Source organism: Onychomys torridus, chromosome 18, assembly GCF_903995425.1.
Source record: "Onychomys torridus chromosome 18, mOncTor1.1, whole genome shotgun sequence".
NCBI lineage: Eukaryota > Metazoa > Chordata > Mammalia > Rodentia > Cricetidae > Onychomys > Onychomys torridus.
This window is the reverse complement of record NC_050460.1, coordinates 13,841,267-13,860,649: the sequence shown is the minus strand read 5'-3', so window position 1 is coordinate 13,860,649 and position 19,383 is coordinate 13,841,267. Positions and strand designations below refer to the sequence as shown.

General features: G+C 36.2%; 1 protein-coding gene across 1 annotated transcript; it reads right to left on the bottom strand.

Annotated features, from left to right (window-relative positions):
- Positions 1 to 3,776: 3,776 nt before the first annotated feature.
- LOC118569339 (cysteine-rich secretory protein 1-like) lies at positions 3,777 to 19,124 on the bottom strand. Its single transcript, XM_036167096.1, has 7 exons — positions 19,056 to 19,124; positions 16,061 to 16,177; positions 14,862 to 14,949; positions 12,828 to 12,973; positions 11,156 to 11,250; positions 8,055 to 8,143; positions 3,777 to 3,904 (listed from the first exon to the last, which is right to left on the bottom strand). Exons 1-7 carry the CDS (start codon positions 19,122 to 19,124, stop codon positions 3,777 to 3,779), a joined length of 732 nt encoding a protein of 243 aa, XP_036022989.1.
- Between the last annotated feature and the right edge of the window lie 259 nt (positions 19,125 to 19,383).

Below are 19,383 nucleotides of genomic sequence, written 5' to 3'. Positions count from 1 at the left end.
GAAGAGGGACTCCAGGAGGTGCAGACTCCACCTGTATGGATAAGAGGAAGAAATGTATAGATGGCAGTGTAAGAATATATTCAACAGCATAGAGAGCAATATGATACCACCAGAAACTAGTGGTTCTACAACAGAAAGGCCTGAACATTCCAACACAAATAAATCAGAAAATAAAACACGTCAAAACTAACTCTATAAAAATGATAGGGGCCCTTAAAGAGGAAAGAAAACATTCACTTAAAGAAATAGAGGAAAAGACAAACAAAAAATTGGAAAAAATCAATAAATCCCTTAAAAAAAGCCAAGAAATCCAAGAAAAATACTATAAAAACGGGTGAAGGAAACAGTTCAAGACTTGAAAATTGAAATAGAGTCAATAAAGAAAACATTAACTGAGGGAATTCTGGAAAAGTAAAATATGAATAAACAAACAGAAACTACAGATGCAAGTGTAACCAACCGAATGAAGGAGATGGAAGAGACAATCTTAGGCACTGAAGATATGATAGAGGAAATGGATACATTAGTCAAAGAAAAGGTTAAATCCTGAAAATTCTTACCACAAAACATTCAAGAAATCTGGGACACCATGAAAAGACCAAACCTAACAATAATAGAGATAGAAAACAAGAAGAATTCCAGCTCAAAGGCACAGAAAATATATTCAACAAAATCATAGAAGAAAACTTTCCCAACCTAAAGAAAGTCATGCCTATAAAGGTACAAAAAACATACAGAAATCAAATATACTGGACCAAAAAAAAATGTCCCTCACTACTTAATAATCAAAACATTAAACATACAAAATAAAGAATATTAAGAGCTGCAAAGGAAAAAGGCCAAGTAACATATAAAGACAGACCTGTCAGAATTACACTTGACTTCTCAATGGAAACTCTTAAAGCTACATGGTCCTGGATGGACGTTCTTTAGGTAGACATTAAGAGACCACAGATGTCAGTACTGACTACTATACCCAGCAAAGTTTTCAATCAACATAGATGGAGAAAACAAATATTGTATAGAAATAGATTGGATCTACTTGATATTGATGTCATTTAATTCCGATGTTTCTATTTTTTTTTCTACCTGAATTTTCTATTGGAGAAAGCAGGGTATTGACATCACCTCTTATTATTGGGTTAGTGTTAATCTGTGTCATTATTTCCAGTAGTACATTTTAAAAAGATTTTATATAACTTTTTATTATCATTATTATTAACCAATTGTTCTTGTTGATGCATTAATAGAAGACATATTTAAAATATAGACACAACATTTAATGATTTTTCTAGTAGAAAGCACTTAAAAAACACTGACTCAAGTTTCACAAAAACAGGGAATATAGGTCTTCATCAGAATGGCCTAAACATACATTTGCTGTGGGATGTCTTTCTGTATGCTGTGAATATGTGTTGCTCTGATTGGTTGACAAATAAATCTGTTTGGCCAATGGTGAGGCAATTTATTCAAGCTGGAGAAAGAGAAGAAAGGAAAGTAGGGGAGTGACTTCTCCACTGCCAGGAGAAGCAAAATGTAAAAATACTGGTAAGACATGAAGCCATGTGGCAATGCATAGATTAATAGAAATTGGTTGTTTTAAGAGCTAGATAGTGAGAGCCATTAGACTATACAATTTGTAAATAATATAAGACTCTGTGTGTTTCCTTGATACCAGGTAGCTGAGGGATGCAGGTGGGAGAGATTTTTCCTGACTTCAGGGACAAGCAGGACCAGAGAAAACTTTTAGCTACATGCATTCAGTATGAAGTTTCCTAGATCTTAAGTATAAGGTAATCTATAAAAAAAGAGCTTATTCTGAAGGGATTTTATTTATATCTTTTTTGAAAGCAAGCAAGTCCAAAGCACATAGGAGGGATTTGGTCAGGTATGGGGGTAAGAGAAGGAAGAAGAATTATAGCTCAATGTCATAGACCATATTTCCAACAAGATCATAGAAAAATTACCCCAAATTGAGGACATATGTATGCAAACCAACAGAAGAAGCACACAGAACTCCAAATAGACAAGACTAGAAAAAAAGACACTCACAAAATATTATACTTAAAACACCAAATAAACAGAACAAAGTGAAGATCCTGAGAGCTACCAAGTAAAAACCACAGGCCAATATAAAACAAAGCCCACCAGATTAAGAGCTGATTTCTCAATGGAAAGTATAAAAACCAGAAGGGCCTGGAGCAATGCATTTTACATTGAAAAAGACCATGAATGTCAACATAGACTATTGATCCCAGCAAAACTATGTGAATAGCTGAGGAAGAAAAAAAAATTCTCCTTCTATGCCAAAAGTCGAAGATTTGGTGTTTCCACGACACACCACAATTTTGCATGTTGCTTTCCTGTATGTGACTGTTTAATGTTTTATATTCTTTGCTTGAATGGCTCAGTTACTTTTCGATTCCATCTTTGTTTCAACTAGAGTTCCCATTAATATTTCTTTCTCTTCCTAAATATAGATTTTAAACTCTGGATTGTCTTCACCATTTCATTTGGATATATATATATATATATATATATATATTAGACATTACCTAGGAACTATTTTATGTTGAGATGTTTGTTCATGTCTTCCTTAAATCGTCAATTTCTGTGATAAAATTTTATGATTTTTTTTAAAGATTTTGTGTCCTGAGGTTCATTCTCATTGTAAAACGTTTCTGTAAATGTAGTGGATTTGGTGGGATGTGGTCACACCACTGGGGCTCTACAATTGTGTTTTAGCAATAAGACCAGGGAATGTGGATTTCTTTCATTGGTTGTATGTCTGATGTTAGATTCTAGGGTACATCAGAGTTATCCCACTGCACAGGATGTCTTAAGGTAGGGATTATTCAGGTGTTCTAAGGACCATTGAACTCACCAGTCTGTGTGGACATAGCAGATATATGATCTGGGCTAGGCCTGAAGGTTGCATATGCCAAGGTAGGATCAAGAATATTTATCAAACTCAGCTCCACTATTGCTTATTAATTGAAGTGTGTACTGATTAATGCAAACTCTTGTAAAGGCTAAGAACCTTAATATAAATAAAATTAAGTAAACAGTATCACAAATATGGTAATACCACATGTAATAAACAAACCCCAAATCACCAGTTCAAACAAATACTAAGATAGTATTAATATTCAATTTTAATATTTATTTAACTTTTTTGAAACAATCAATGTCAATGCAGTCACCTGGACATACAAATTATGTTCATTAAGTTTCACTTTAATATGGTGCTTGAAAAACCCAACAACTAAAATGTAAATTGAAATTTAAAATTTGAACAACTAATTCCAGCACATGTGAAGAAGAACAAATGGTGGGAAGAAATCAAAGAAAGCTAATGTGGATTTGTTTTCAGATATAGTTAGCTAGGTAGAGCTAGGAAAGATGACTGACAGTTACAGTGGAAGTATATGCTGTTCCTTTATGCCACTGTGCTCTGGGAAACTGATTCTTATTTTCAGGACAGAGTTTCAGTGACCTTAGTCATAAAGACAGTGTATAACCTTGGTCTTGACTCAACTCCATAAATGTGTCACAGAATTCATAGGTCAAGGTCCAAAGGTGTTATTGATTATGGTATTTTAAAATGTTTGGATGTAAATTAATTCTGCTAAATGGGACAATACAGAAGAAAGGAATGTTTACTGTTAGGAGTCATTTCAGTGTATCTATACCTCTAATTTTCTAGTGGAACGTGACTAGCCAAAGTAGAAGGGGTGGTCTTTCTTCACATGGCCCTGTTCATTTGTTCTGGAAATTTAATGAATTTTGCCTTCACAATTGTATGTAGCTTTGCAGTTTTCTAAAACAATTGGGTCTTCACAGATTTGTGATGCCTTTAGTTCTGCACAGTTAGAAAATCTGTCTTCATATTCACAACTATTTGCTGAAAAAAGAAAAAGACATTCATTACTTTGTTATTATTTCCTCTATTAACAGTGACAAAATGAAACATACGAATTGGGAGAAGGGATTGAGCAAGTGAATGGATGACCTTTAAATTAGAGCTTTGTAAGGTGTCTTTGAGATGAATTACTGTATTTCTTCACTCACAAAAGGCTTGAGAAAATTATCTTCAGTGGATCTTTGAGGAACTAAACTATCTAGAGGCTAGAAAAATTGCTCAGTGATTAAGAGTCTTTGCTCTTCTTGTAGAGAAACTGGTTTTGATTTTCAGAATATATACCATGACTTAAGACGACCTATAACTACAGTTCCATAGGACCCAATGCTCTCTCCTGTCCTCCATGGTCACTGGGTTCAAATATGGTGTGCATAAATACATACATGTACACCAACATTTATAAACATAAAATAAAGATAAATATTAAAAAAGAATCCCACTATTTAAAATGTCAGTATACTTTCTAAACTTGAATATGGTTAATATTTAAACTCTGTATTCTTAGCAAATCAAGTTTCATTAACATGTTCTTTAGCTACTGTGCCTTACAGCCAGTTTCCTTATGTAAAATGACTAACCATTAAATCATTCTAGAATGTTTTGTTATCCATGATTGCCCTAGACTTTGATTCTGTTTTTCATAGCAGAGGAGCTAACTTTATGAAAACAGAGACTTGGAAAGGTAAGTAGTGGAGAATTTTCTTCTGATTATTAGATATTTATATTCAAATGTCCAGCAGCAACCACAAACCCAATAAAAGTCACTTGAAATTCATGACCCTACAGTCTTTGTCATGTCTTTGATGTATATCGACAGCTCATGGATCCCCATTTAGCTATCACAGTCCTAGAGAACTGGAAGCTCATAATTATGATATCATTCAAAATAACTTGTTTATTCCTCCGTACTTTTGTCATTGTTTATTGAGATAGAGTCCTATTTGTTGCCTAGGCTAGAATCTAGCCCATACAATCACATACCACTGCTAATTCCACCTCTAGAAAGGCATCACTACAGACACATGGCTAGTCCTCTTTCACTTTGTGTGGTGGTTCTCTAGGCTCTACAGCCAGGAGGAGGGAAAAAAACAAAAAACAAAAAAACGTGATCCATGAGGACATAAGAGTGAAATTTAGCCTGATTTTATGGTAACAGTGCTGGGCCAGGACTTCCAGAGTCTGGCCCAGACCATTTACATTAGCCAAGTTTAATTCCAGTATAACTTTGGGAAAACAAGTTTTCTGATAATAATTAACTCAGTCCCAAGCACATAGTAATTGAAGACATGTTTACATTGAGATTCTTTACAAAGTACATCTGTCTTCTTTCATAAGAATGGGTACTATTGACTCAGAGATAGTGCCCAGGATTTAGGTCTAGGAAGATGACTGGAGTAATCATTACCCCTGTGGGTATCAGGATTGGCCAGGCCCTAAAATAACATAGAAGTCACTTAGGCTGTTGAATAGCACAAGTGACATCACCCATAAGAATGGGTTTATTACCTAAAATCAATGCTGAAGATTTACAGATAGAGGGTCTAGGATAAGTGAAACAAATTCTGGGAGATACAGTGGATCCTGTCCCATCAGACAGCAAAGAATCTCCAGGGTATAAAACCATGTAATTCCTGAAATTCCAGAAAGAGCAGTTATTCATCTAATTCCACTGAAGAGATAAGCTATGTGTTTAACTTTCCTGCCTTCCCTGGTGTGCAGAAGACCTTTTTGCCCTTTTCCACATCCCCATATACTTGTATATATTCATCAGCACTGAACAGGCACAGTTAATGAAAAAGTATTAGTGTTGTACCTTCTCTCTCTGCAACCCATTTTCATAACTTTTGTATTAATAACACAAAATGACTAGTTCTGAAATCATATCTCCTACATGGCTCTTTCAACCTGCTTTTTCTAAGAGCTCTTTGAAGAATATAATTTCTACCTGGGGCCTGGCCGAGGATCTCTGCATCCATTTCCATCAGTTATTGGATGAGAGTTCCAGCATGACCGTTAGGGTGTTTGGCCATCTGATCACCAGACTAGGTCAGATCAGGCTTTCTCTTGACCATTGCCAGCAGTCTACAGAGGATGTATCATTGTGGATTTCTGGGGACCTCTCTAGCACTCTGCCTATTCCTGTCCTCATGTGGTCATCATTATCATGGTCTGTTATCCAATTGTTGAGAAAAAGGAGGGACTATAAGAGTGTGAATTGTTGAGACCAAGATTGGAAAAGCACAAATAGCCAAACAAATGGAAGCACATGAATTATGAACCAAAGGCTGTGGAGCCCCCAGCTGGAGCAGGCCCTCTGGAGAAGTGAGACAATTGAATAGCTTGAACTGTTTCGGAGGCACCCAGGCAGTGGGACCCAGACCTGTCCTTAGTGCATGAGCTGGCTGTTTGGAACCTTGGGCTTATACAGGGACACTTTGCTCAGCCTGGAAGGAGGGGACTGGACCTGCTTGTACTGAATCCACCAGGTTTAAATGAATCCCCAGGGGAGTCTTGGCCCTGGAGGATATGGTAATGGAGGGGAGGGGTTGGGGGGAAGGTGGGGTCAGGGGTGGGAGGGGGGAGGACAGGGGAACCCATGGCTGATGTGTAAAATTAAAACACAAATATAATAAATTAAAAAAAGGAAAAAAAGAATATAATTTCCATTATACCTGGGAGATGGATACATGAAGGTTCAGGGGATTGTGTTCAGACTAGACTACATAATAAGTTTTAGGTGAGCTTTGTTTATGTAGTGAGACCTTATTTCAAAACTAACAACACCCTAAACCACAAATAAGTAAATTTAAAAACTGCTAAATAAAAATGAAGATCTTTTCCTTTCTATTTCTGTTTAAAGTCTTTCAGGTTTTTTTTTTTTGTTACTGCTAAGACTGACTCTTTTAAAGGCACATTCAGCAGAGCTATGAATATTTGGCTCTCCCTTTTTTAGTTTATAATCTTAATATCAATAGTACTTTGAACTTTACCTAAACAAATATACAATAAAAAATTCTGCAATTCAGTGGAGAATGCACAAAATTCCCAGCGAATGGCCACCAGAATTTTCATAATAATTTTGATATTATTTTCCATTTTTATAAATAACCTATTTCTTTTACAGTTCCTTTATATAGCCTGGGTTAACATGGAGTTTGATCAATATTCCAACCTGGGTTTGAACTCCTGATGCTGCTTCCTTGGGACCCAGAATGTTGGGATTGCATTTATTCTTTGTAATTATAGTCATAATAATACTAAAAACAAGATAATATGTCATTCATTTCAGTATCTTTTTGTGATGAAACAATAGCATTTTTGATGAATTCATAATATGTACACATTTGATTAGACTCTAAAAGACGTAGAGAATTGCTAAAAAACAAAAAATCATGTAACTGATGACTAAATGGAAAGACATTCAAATAACAACCTAGTGTCATTGAGATGGATCAAAATAATGATACTTGCCACTAAGCCACTCAAGGTCAATCTCTCACACCTTTATCATGGAAGGAGAGAACCAATTCAACAAGTTGATCTCTAATGTCAACACACAATCACACAAAGAAACCATGGCACACATGCATGTACTGGTACATATACAGAGAGACACAAATACCCATTCATGAATAAATATAAATGTAACACAAAATTCAAATGATGCTCTGGAGGAGCTTGAGAATTTATTGTGCTAAGCTCCATGGTGGGCAAATAATTGTGGTATATTTCTTCCTTCTCTAGGCTGACCTGTGTACTATTAACTCAACCACTTAGATTTGTATTGCTTTCTCTTCTTAAAATGCTAACCTTAAGATCCTACTGTCATTGAGGATAAGAAAAATCACTTTAAATTGTAATAAATTATAGCCACAGTAATATTTCTGTAGACTCCAATAGCAATAATACCAATATAGTTACAAGCATGCACTGATTTTAGTTGTTACCATAGACAACATGAAGTATCATGTTTTTCAATGTCAAAAGTACATACATCATAAACAAAGGAAAAGTTGTAATTCCAAAAATGATGTTAAGTACATTTTTGTCTTTTGAAAATAAGACTGTGCTATTAAATCTTAAAACATATTGACAATTTATATTATTATATTTGTACGTTAAAAAAACTTACTGCAGAGTCCATCTTCACAGTGATCAGGACAAAGGGCACATGGTTGTCCTATTGTGTAGGGAATGTATTTCCTTCTTATAGTATTACCACTGAAATTGAAATGGAAAACATCAAATACTTTTAATTTTTTTCTGTACACTCTAATGTTTGCTTATATTTCCATATATTTATGTATATATTTCCACATATATACATGGATCCTATTAAAAGCTTTAGCTATGCCAAACAAAACCTAACATGTCCTAAGAGTATTCAGATAAAAATGTGAAATAATGGGATAATTAATCCATTCACTCCATTCACTCATTCCCTCAACCATCATCTCAGAACCTGAGCAACTGAAATAGAGAAAATAAGAATCTAAAGGTTTAGAAATGTTTTAATGTTGAAACACTCTCTTCACTTTCTGATAAACCTGGAAAATACTTTAGTCAGGAATGCTGCTTAGGTATAAATGATAATCCCTATAGAGAGAATTAGATACAGGTATATGCTGTGATTCCTATAGTGTGGAGGAGGTCCAATTGATGATGCAGTGAGTTTCAGGTATTTAAATGTATAATTGTGAAAGACCTCATGCTTAGGAACGTTTGGGGTTTTCTGAAGGTAGCATGTGGGTTTGTGACTTTTATGCTTATCAAAAATGAGAATGGTAATGAGAAAAACACCTTATAAAACAATTTGAAGCCGGGCGTTGGTGGCGCATGCCTTTAATCCCAGCACTCGGGAGGCAGAGCAAGGCGGATCTCTGTGAGTTCGAGGCCAGCCTGGACTACCAAGTGAGTTCCAGGAAAGGTGCAAAGCTACACAGAGAAACCCTGTCTCGAAAAAACAAACAAAAAAACAAAAAACAAAACAAAACAAACAAACAAAAAAAAAAACTGAAGGGTGCAGCACTCTGAAATTGCCAAGCCTGTGGCTCAGTAAGTGCCACTTCCCTGATCATCATAGGAAATTAGAAAAGTCAGATTCTCCTTTGCACTAAGGGTGGCAAGGATGAGTGTGTGCAATGCCCAAGGGCTTGCATCAGAACCTCTCCTCTCTATGCAGACCACAGTTCTAGGTGTATGAGCAATGTTAAGAATGAAAAAGTCAGAAAGTGTTGTACAAGATCTGTCACTTGCTCCTCTTCCTTAGTCCTCTGACACTTCTAGGTACCAGGCTCTACATGCCTTTTTGACCAGGCAGCTGGTTGGAGTCCAGTGGCTTTTTTCTCTGTGTTACTTAATGCCAACTGAAAAATGCTTGAAAATTCCTTGAAGATCTTACTAATCAACCCATAGACATATTAGAAATGAATCATTTAAAAGACTTGATTTGAAGACCCTCAGCCTCTTGTATAAGTTTCTTGTATTAAAAGGATAATAGAGGTGGAGAAATGTCTCAGCAGTTAACGGCACATATTCCCCTTTTAGAAGACTTGGATTTGGTTCCCAGCATCCACTTCAGGTGGCTTGCAACTGTCTGTAAGTCCAGTTCCAAGGGATTTGATGACTTTGGTCTCCACAAGTGTTTAGGGTTGACCTCCTGGGACTGGATTACCTATCAGGAGTTTCCTCCCAGAAGAAAGCTGATCTTTTTTCAACACCCATAAATTACCCATAGCGCTTTATCCAGGACAATATTGCCTTTTTTAAAATTACCCTTGGTTGTCTCCCTGAACTCGATGAAAAGAGCCTATTGTTAAAAAACATCACCAACTTCAGACACAGGAGTTGCAGGAATTGAGATGGAATTGACGTAGAAGCCTCCTTCCTGCAGATTAGCTCTCATAGTATTGAAGATGCTATGTAAGCTGCCAATGTAGAAAATAACCAATAGTTTTATCTTTCTCCAAAACTGTACCAATGACTAGCCTGGTTGCTATTTTTCTAAACTTAATTTTTGTTGCTTTATTTATACATGTGTGTGAACACCCAGACACCCACAAAGGCCAAAAAAGGTCCTTAGTCCTAAAGTTAAAAATAGTTATGACCTACTTGATGTGGTTGTTGGGAATAAAACTTGGTTTATCAGCAAGAACAGCAAAAATTCTTAAACAATGAGTCAGCTTTACAGTAAGAATTTAAGTCTTAAACTTCAAAGGCTCTTTGAGAGGTCCTTAATATATTTTAAATAGTCAAGATATATATAATCTTATCCCTTTTCTCCTCAGAAATTCCTAAAAAAAATCTGAAAAACCCATTCCCTAGATCTTGATTTAAAGCCAGAAACACATTTCCCTTCTATGTTTTGTTTGAGCTCTTAAAAAATTCCCACGAAAAATGAATTATATTCATAATCTGTAACTTAATTTTTCTTTTAAAACATTTTAATTACATCTGTGTCTATGTTTGTCCATGTGTGGCTATGTGCATATATAATAACAAAGCTGAGACCATGAATTTGAGAGATGATTTGGGGTAGGAAGATTTGGAAGAGGAGAGAGAAGTTTGAAAATGATGGAACTAATGGAATTAAAGTACTCCTATGTGAAATTCACAAAAAATAAAACAATTACTTTTTTGGATTTTTTTGAGACAGGTGTTCTCTGTGATGCTCTAGGTAGCCCCCAACTCATAGAGACATGCCTGTCTTTGCCTTGTAAGTGCTGAGATTAAAGGCATGGAACAATTCCTCCCCTAAACAATTACATTTTAAAAAGGAGATTCAACAACATATATAATCAGGGGTAGGATCAATTTAAATAAAAGCACCACAATCACTAACCTGTATCATTAATTCATGTTCACTCGTGGTCTACTATTAAAAGTTTGCTTTGTAGCCTATGAACATAGCATGAACTAACAACATCAATCTTACAATCCTTATACTTGGGTACTCCTAAGGTCACCATCAGTCCAGAAAACAGCAATGGAGGAGGGAAGAGAAATCCTTTTTAAAGATAAGGAAAATGCTTCCGAGTGTGATTCATAGAAGTGATGAGATGGACATTTCAAAGATTTAGTTAAATAAATTTCAACACTAGGGCATATTTAGAAGTTTTTATTCCCCTCTCCAGGTGTAAAATATATCTTTAATTTGTTTTTATACCATGATAATTTTAAAATGTCAAATTGCATTTGACATTGTTGAAAATGAAATTTGAAGTTGATACTTACAGAGGGCAATAGTGACAAACAAATAAAAATTTCAATGATTGGTCAGGACACTCAGCAACTCCACATGCAACTTGGTAAGATGAATTCCAAACAATCTATACACGCAGAGATGAAGACAGAGCACAGGTCAGAGCAGAAAACACTAAAAGAAAATTTCAAACACTGCTGATATAGTTTGTGTATATATGCCTTATAGACATATTTAAGTGATTGAATCAAACTACAGATATGAGAACCTTCCTAAGGGGCTGCTGTTGGTCAGCTGGTCTGGCAAAACTTTCAGTAAGTACCCAGTGGAGTGTATAAAGGATGGCAGTGGCTTCAGCCCAATCTCAGAGAAGCTTTCTTCTTCTTTGTCATCTCTGACAGTTTCCAAGTTGATGAGGATACAGAAGGCTGGGCTGAGGCCAAGGAGCTTTGTGTCAAGATGAAAGGCATCAAAGAATCTATGGACAACAGGAGGACCCTGGTGTGATATGGAATTTCTCTGACACTGTTTCCAATTCTACAGGCATGTGACCATAAACAGCTATAGGGTAACCTGGATATCAGGTCAATTCCTGGTCAGACATTAAACTGACCAAGATGTTGCTGTTGACTACTCTGCAGGTAGGTACACTGAAATGCTTTTGCAAAAACAAGTGTCCTGTGTCCATATAGCCCTGGCCTTGGAAGATGAACTAGAACTTCTTCCCAGCATCACAGAAGAGACTGTTTAGTTGGATTCTAAGCTGTGAAAATGACTATTTTCCTTCCTGGGTGGGCAGAGATCGTGGATGGCTTGTAAAGCCTTGCTAGTCCAGCTGAGTGGAAGACTGCCACTCAGCATGTTTCCTGGATGTTGTATGTGGTAGGAACTTTTGTATGGAGCTGTGGCCTTAGATTTCTTGGTTCCCACCTGAAACTGTGTTTCAGTTCATGTCTTTCAGCCTGCAGGGTCTTATCAGTCCAGGGATTTGGAGTTACTTTGTGCCTGTACCACATCTGCATCTTCTCTCTACCCAGCCAAGCAGGAACCTCACATCACGTTCCTCCTTGGTTTGGTAGGCCCTTCTTTGACAGTGGACAGGGCAGAACCACAATCTTGCCCTTCTTTGACAGTGGACAGGGCAGAACCACAATCTTATAATTCTTGCTAAAAAAGAGTCATTTTTTGATAGGTTAGAGGCCTTTAGATCCAGCAAGAAGCTATCTGTCATGGTTTCTGATAATAAAAGTTCAGGAGATGCCATTTCACTTTTCACCCAGGAGCCATACAGACCTGATGAAGTCTGTGTAGGTGCCTTATAATATAGGCCATTAACCTTGTTTAGTGACTGGAATCAAGAAATTCTAGTTAGAAAAAAATCAAGTATGTTCCCTTACAAAGATTAGATAAGCCATTGAAAGATGGCAGCTCAAATAGCCAATGATTGTCAAGACACAATGATTGTCAATGTACAACCAACCACTCAAGATCTTCCCCAAGGTTGGTGCGCTTCCTCTATACTCACTGAAATTAGGAGATGGTGATAGGAAGACAGGAAGTTCAAAGCCAATCTTAGCTATACAGTGAGATCCTGTCTCAAAAAGTAAATAAAATCTCTGTGTACTAACATTTTGCTTTGAAATCAGTCAAATAATTAAAAATATTTTCTTGCTTAGCAATTATAGAGAGAGTACTTTTTCTTACCTGAGTATAATTTCCAACTGCTGCATCATTTGGATTTGGACCTAAGCCAAACTTGAAATATTTGAATTTATCATACCAGCTTTGTAATACATAAGTCCATGATTTCGTGTAATTTGTTCTGAAGATATTCTCACCACATATTATATCTAAGGAGAAGGACAGACCATTCATAAAGAAAGCAATAAAGAAAAAAAGAAGAACACACACTCACACACACACACACACACACACACACACACACACCCCACACGTGTGCACTCAGAATCCCTGCTTTTTAAGCCATTGCTCACAGTTCCTTTTGAATATTGCATAAGAAGCATGATTCAGACCTGATGAAACTTTAGCTGAACAGTATCCATAAGTATTCAATATGTGTGAGCTAAACACAATGAGCAGTAAGTAGATAGAGAAGTCCTTTCTTCAGTAGCTTCTCTCCTCCACCTCATTCTTCCACACATTAAATTCTCCAAATCTGTGTGCACATCTGTATGTGTGTCTGCAGGTGTGTGCATGTCTGTACCTCATGTGTAGCAAATGTGGACTTGCAGTCTTAAAGAAGACCAAGACTAACTCCTTTTATTTCTCTCCTGAGTAGCTAGAGATATTTATATAATACTTTTACATATTTACATTGTTCTGTATGAGTCTTCTTTATAGTCATTCTTTAAAAATTACAAGTATAACACATAGGTCATGTCTTAATTAGAAAGTTAAAATTTCATGGGCCAGATTTTCTTCAGAGAATGAGGAATAAGCATCTTTTAATGTCTCCAACTAGCTTGATATATTTGTCAAGCTCTGAAAATAAAAAATTACTTTAAACTTTAACTGAATATTGTGGCCTTATAAATTAATTTTTAGTCATTACGTTATTAAATTAGGAATGTCTAAGGAGTAAAACCTTAAAAAGCGGTGATTAATTTATTAGGTTCAAAATGGGTCAAAGGTGATCATTCTTAATATTTTTCAAATATTTTATCTCATGGGACATTTATTTATTTTGTTATCATTTTTATACTTCCTTATGGAAAGATTATGTTTCAGAGTTTATTTTTAATTTAACACAATATGCCTTTTAGGCACTCAGAGTGTACATGAATTGAGCTCACTAAAAGTTAAGAAAGAGCTGGGCAGTGCACACACCTTGGTGGCTTACACACAAAAACTTACTAAGTTGAGGTTGGAAGTTCAGAAATTTGAAGATGTCCTGGACTATACAGTGAGACCTATCTTCTCCCCATCAAAAATAATAAAAGAAGTAGTAAAAGCAAATGCCAAGATATTTGATATTTCTTGAGAAAAATAAGAATTAGTTGATCAAATTAAATATATATTTTTATAATTAAAAAGATAGCTTGTAAACACAATAAGCCACATCATTCAGATGCTGGGTTAAAGATAGAAATTCTAATTTCAGAGTGCTGGAGAATTGGCTGAACATGTAGGAGTATATTTTGCTGTTTCAGCAGACTTGAATCCAACTCCTAACGTCCATACAGTGTAGCTTAACACCACCTGTTACAACAACACTGTAACAACCACCTGTAACCTGTAATGTCCAGAGGGTCTAATGCCTTCTTCTGGCCTCTAAAAGCATTCTTACATACATGTGCATGTGCATAAATACACAGAAACACACATACACATAAATAAAACCATAATGGGACAAAATAAAAAAGAGATTCTAATTTCAAATTTCCTTTATAAGGTCTTAATTAAGTATTTTTTTTACTGAGACATTAGTTTATAATCTTCAAAGCAGAGAAAGAGATGATCCATAACTTGCTTCAATTGTAATCTGGTTGCAAGGCACAAAGCTGGCTTCAGGAAAGACAGTTTGTATAAAATATAAACCATCCAAAAAGAACAAACTGGAGACTTTCAGAGCCATCTCTTCCCCAGAGATATTTAACTTTTAAAATAAGCAGTATCAAAATAGGTGTTTATTTACAACATTTTGTTAGCACAATGTGAGAAAATGGGCTTTCCTGTGTGACTCTCCATTCATTTGTAAGTGACACTGAGTTTACATACTGGTGGTCCTGGCTTCTGGAGGACTGTGTTCATAAGTGCACTGGTTTGCCCATCTCTGTGCATTCACTTGGGCATCATTGCTCCATTGCTAAAAGGAAAAGTAAAGAAGATAGCCATGGAATAACTCAAACCTCAGAGTCACATGATCTTTGCACACAGACTGATATCATTGCAAAATATCTGTAGGTGCCTTCTGATTTTCATCATAATCAATATATAATATAGTATATGTCTAAATTTTTATGTTAGCATACATATCATCAGCGTTCATGGTGGCATTTATAAATAAGTTTATTTTTGCATATTTTCCACCCCCATCTTCCTGATCCTGCCCATCCTTCCATGCATGCCCTCTCACCCACAGCCTCCATTTGATGTCACACATGTTCTCTTTCCTTCCACTTCCCATGCCTTCTAGAGTCCCTTTACCTTCCTCATGATCTTCTCACTAGTGTCATAACCTATGTCCAAAGTTACTCCAACTTGTATATGGCCTCTTCTCTACCAAATCAATACAAGTAGTCTGTCTTCCCAAGGCCACAAAAATACTAAAATCTTTAATGGTCTAATGACTTACTGAAATCCCAACAGGAATCATTAAAGATTAATTGCTGTAGAGTGAGTATCACTAACCATGTTGAAGCACTAGGACTATTTTTACAGTTGTAAGATGTTGCCTCATAAATCCTAGCTTCAGTTTTTCCCTCACTGAATTAATTTAAGAGACACATGGACTTTGATTTTGGACCCAAACAGTACACTATTTAGATGAATGGTAATTGGAACTTAAAGCAGAAATCTTTTGACCCTAGATTAAGAGAGAGAAGAGTGAGCTGAAATAACATGGTGGGTTTTCACTGGAGATCAGAGTCAAAAGATTTGATTTTAGTTCAGTCACTATAATTGATATAGTTCTATAATACCAGTAATTTAATATCAATAAAAATTAAAAGACATTTAATAAATTCTACTCTGATCATTGCATAGCAAAAGACGTAGAGTAGAGAACCAACTCTGATCTCTATGTGCATGACAGAGTATATGAACATACACCCACACACTTGCACATATACAAAACTTTTTTTAAAGAGAAGCTACAATAGAGGCAGACGCTCTTAGAGCACACAGGAGAAGCCAGATGCTATCCTCAGGCTCCAAACACAGCTTTCCAAATGCACTATCCTGCTGAAAGCCCTCACCATCTTTAATAAGTCACTACCAGGTGGAGAAACCATTCTTCTCAGTTGGTTGTGCTTGTTTACAATCTCTTCTTGGACTGATTCTTTAGTGGTTGACAAATCTTCAAGATGTTTATTCTAAAGGGGAAAAAATAAAGCTATGTTAGTGTTTGTTAAGATTGCATAAAAAAAGTGAATAAGTTGTCTAAGGTGAATGAAGGTTATTTTTAATTTTAAAGAAATTTTTAATAGTTTCATAGTACTTTGTTAAACAGATACAGAATGATTGTGATACAAATTTGTACTGCAATTATATTTACAGTCCTTTACAATCATAAATGATTCTATGATGAGCATTCTTAAATTGCTTACATACATTTTAAATATATTTGATGGCAATAGTTTAGACATTGTATGCTGACAGACTATATGTACATGAATTTTTAAATACAAAATTTTGATAAACACAACCCCATTTTCCTTGAATGACTGTGTTTGCTTTGAGATAATATTTTAATATGAACTTAAGGTTTTCTTTCAAGTTCTGTCTTTTGACATTTTTTTTTTCATTTTTCCGCAGTATATGGTTGTGAATAGCAAATATTGTGACTAAAAAAGCATTACTCCTAACAGAGAAAGAAATTTTGTTTTGTCAGAGCCTGGGACACTAAATGCTCAAGCTGTGACAGCCATGGAAAAGTGTATTTTTGTAGTGAAGATGGAAGGCCATTTTTAAAGTACTCATGCCCATGTTAATCATTATGCCTTGACAATAAATTGTAAGGAAATCTATGACTTTTTTATTAGAAACACTTTAAACAGAAATTTTGAGAACTGAATGAATTCATGGCAAGTCAAATTAAAAACTCTTCTGAGGCTACAAATGTCAATTTTGATTTAAGAGAGATCTATAATGATAGCCATGCCCAGTAGAGAAACTTAAGTCATTCACACTCAGGCTGTGGCAGGGAAGTACTAAGGATGAAGACATATAATTCATTATAGACTTAGTAGGCAACAGATATCTGAGTTTGGAAGCTTGTGAGATAATGTGTAGGCCCAGAGCCAGTACACATGTACATTAGAGAATTTTATATGCAACAGGCTTTTGTGATCACTCCAAAGACATGTTTATCTAATAGAATATCTTCCAATTTGGAGGCAATGAGTGCTTGAAAATAGTTTGGCATTGCTGACTTTACATTTCACTGGACAGCAATAAGCCTACTAAGTTAACTCAGATGCTGATATTTAATTTTACATTTTTGCATATGTGTGGGACAGGTGGATGTAGTGATATTATGTGAATTGGCAGGGACATAAGAGCCACTTGCTGATACAAACATACCCGAAAATGCGCTGTCTTATAGTGTAGTCAAGATGTTACAGCATAACTGTTGATGGACTGGCCCTCACATACATTTTATCTCAGTGCTGGACTCAGTTGTTTCTCCTTCCTGCAGTCTTACTTCCCTCAAGTCTCTGCAGACATTGCACCCATGGGTCTAATCACACTGCATTGCCAGTGGCTTGTCCATCTCTCCCTAATGTTTTATGTTCTGAAGGCACTAATGAAAATCCTTGTGCCAAGAGATCTCCAACAGCCACAAAACAGGAAGTGTGCTTGTATTCTCTTAACAGGAAGTTATACAGGTATAAAGAAAAAACATATTAGAAACACTGACAAGTGAGAATGGAGGGTTTGTTTTAGATAGAAATGTGCCATAATAATTACAACACCACAAAGTAAAACCAAGAGAAACACCAATAAATGGCACCACGAGATGAATAAGTTCTCCATGGTAACTCTCAAAGAAGCCTTCATTCATAAAACATGACTTGAATCTCTCTGCTATCTGGATCTTAAAAATTTGCAAAAAAAAAAAAAAAAAGTACCAATAGACCAGAGAGAGAAAGGAGGAGGAAGGGATGATGAAGGGAGGAAGAACAGATGATTCAAAAATGCCATAAAATACAATCATTTTAGGAAAGAAATGTGAATGCAAACGACTTGAAAGAACAGCTAGATAATAGTCTCCAGATTACCAATTTGATTATGATAACAAAAGACATACAATTTATCTTCCAAAACAGGCTTACCAATTATTGGCACTCCCTAGTCTTGGGGAATTCTAGTAGTCTTCAATGTAGAGGCCTAAGAAGAGTATGAGGGTGACCACAATGTCCAATGCTTCTAACTTTGAGTAGCTTTCTAACTAAGGGAAGAGATTCTTTGTGGGTACTATACACTCCATCATTAAAGATGACTGAGGCCCATCTGGGATTGTCTAAGCATCAGAGCGTATTACAAATAATAAATATTTGGCTCATGTACACACTTATTGTTTGCATGATAGATGTACTTAATCTCTCTGGTGTGTGTGTGGGGGGGGTGGTAATTGCTGAGGATCAAAGTGACTTACTCCACACTCTGGAACTTTATAGTTTTAAAAAGTGTTATGGTAGCTTCCTAGCCTTCATTGTTGCTTACATTATTCTGATAAGATATTAAATGAAGTGGTATTGTGTTCCTCAAAATACTGTGCACCCTAATAGACTTATATGGGGTCAGATACAGAACAGCCACAATATTAAACATGAGGATAGGCAGTGGTAGCCTTTAATCCTAGCATTCCAGAGGCAGAAATCTATCTGTTCAAGGATACAGCCAAGCATGGTAACTCACACCTTTAATCCCAGAAAGCAAGCCTTTAATCCCAGGGAGCGATGGTAGAAAGCAGAAAGATATATAAGGCCTGAGGGCCAGAAACCAGCAGCATTTGGCTGGTTAAGCTTCAGGCTTTTGAGCAACAGTTCAGCTGAGATTCATTCTGAATGAGGACTGAGAGGCTTCCAGTTTAAGGAAACGGGAACAGCTGAGGAACTGGCAAGGTGAGGAAGGTGAGGCTTGTTCTGCTTCTCTGATCTTCCAGCATTCACCCCAATACCTGGCCCAGGTTTGTTTTTATGAATAAGAACTGTTAAGATTTGTGCTACAACTAAACCTTACCCATACCTCATAGTCATCTTGAAGAAGGGATGGAGGTAACACAGTAGCCAGGAACAACAACAGGAATAATGTCATGTCTAGAAAACAAAGAAGAGGAAAATGATCTGCATTGAATGTTTACTACAAGGAGTTCTGAGTGACGAAGAAGGTATGGGGGAAGTAATGAGACCCATTTCCTGGAATTACTAGCACTGCAACAAGGAGGACACACTATGTATATCATCCAAATGATAATGACCTCAAGAAGCCTGCTGCCAGCTGGTGCGATAAGGAGTAAATCAAAGTGCCTTAGCGAAGCTCCCTGAAGCATGCACCTATGAATAATCTGGGCGAT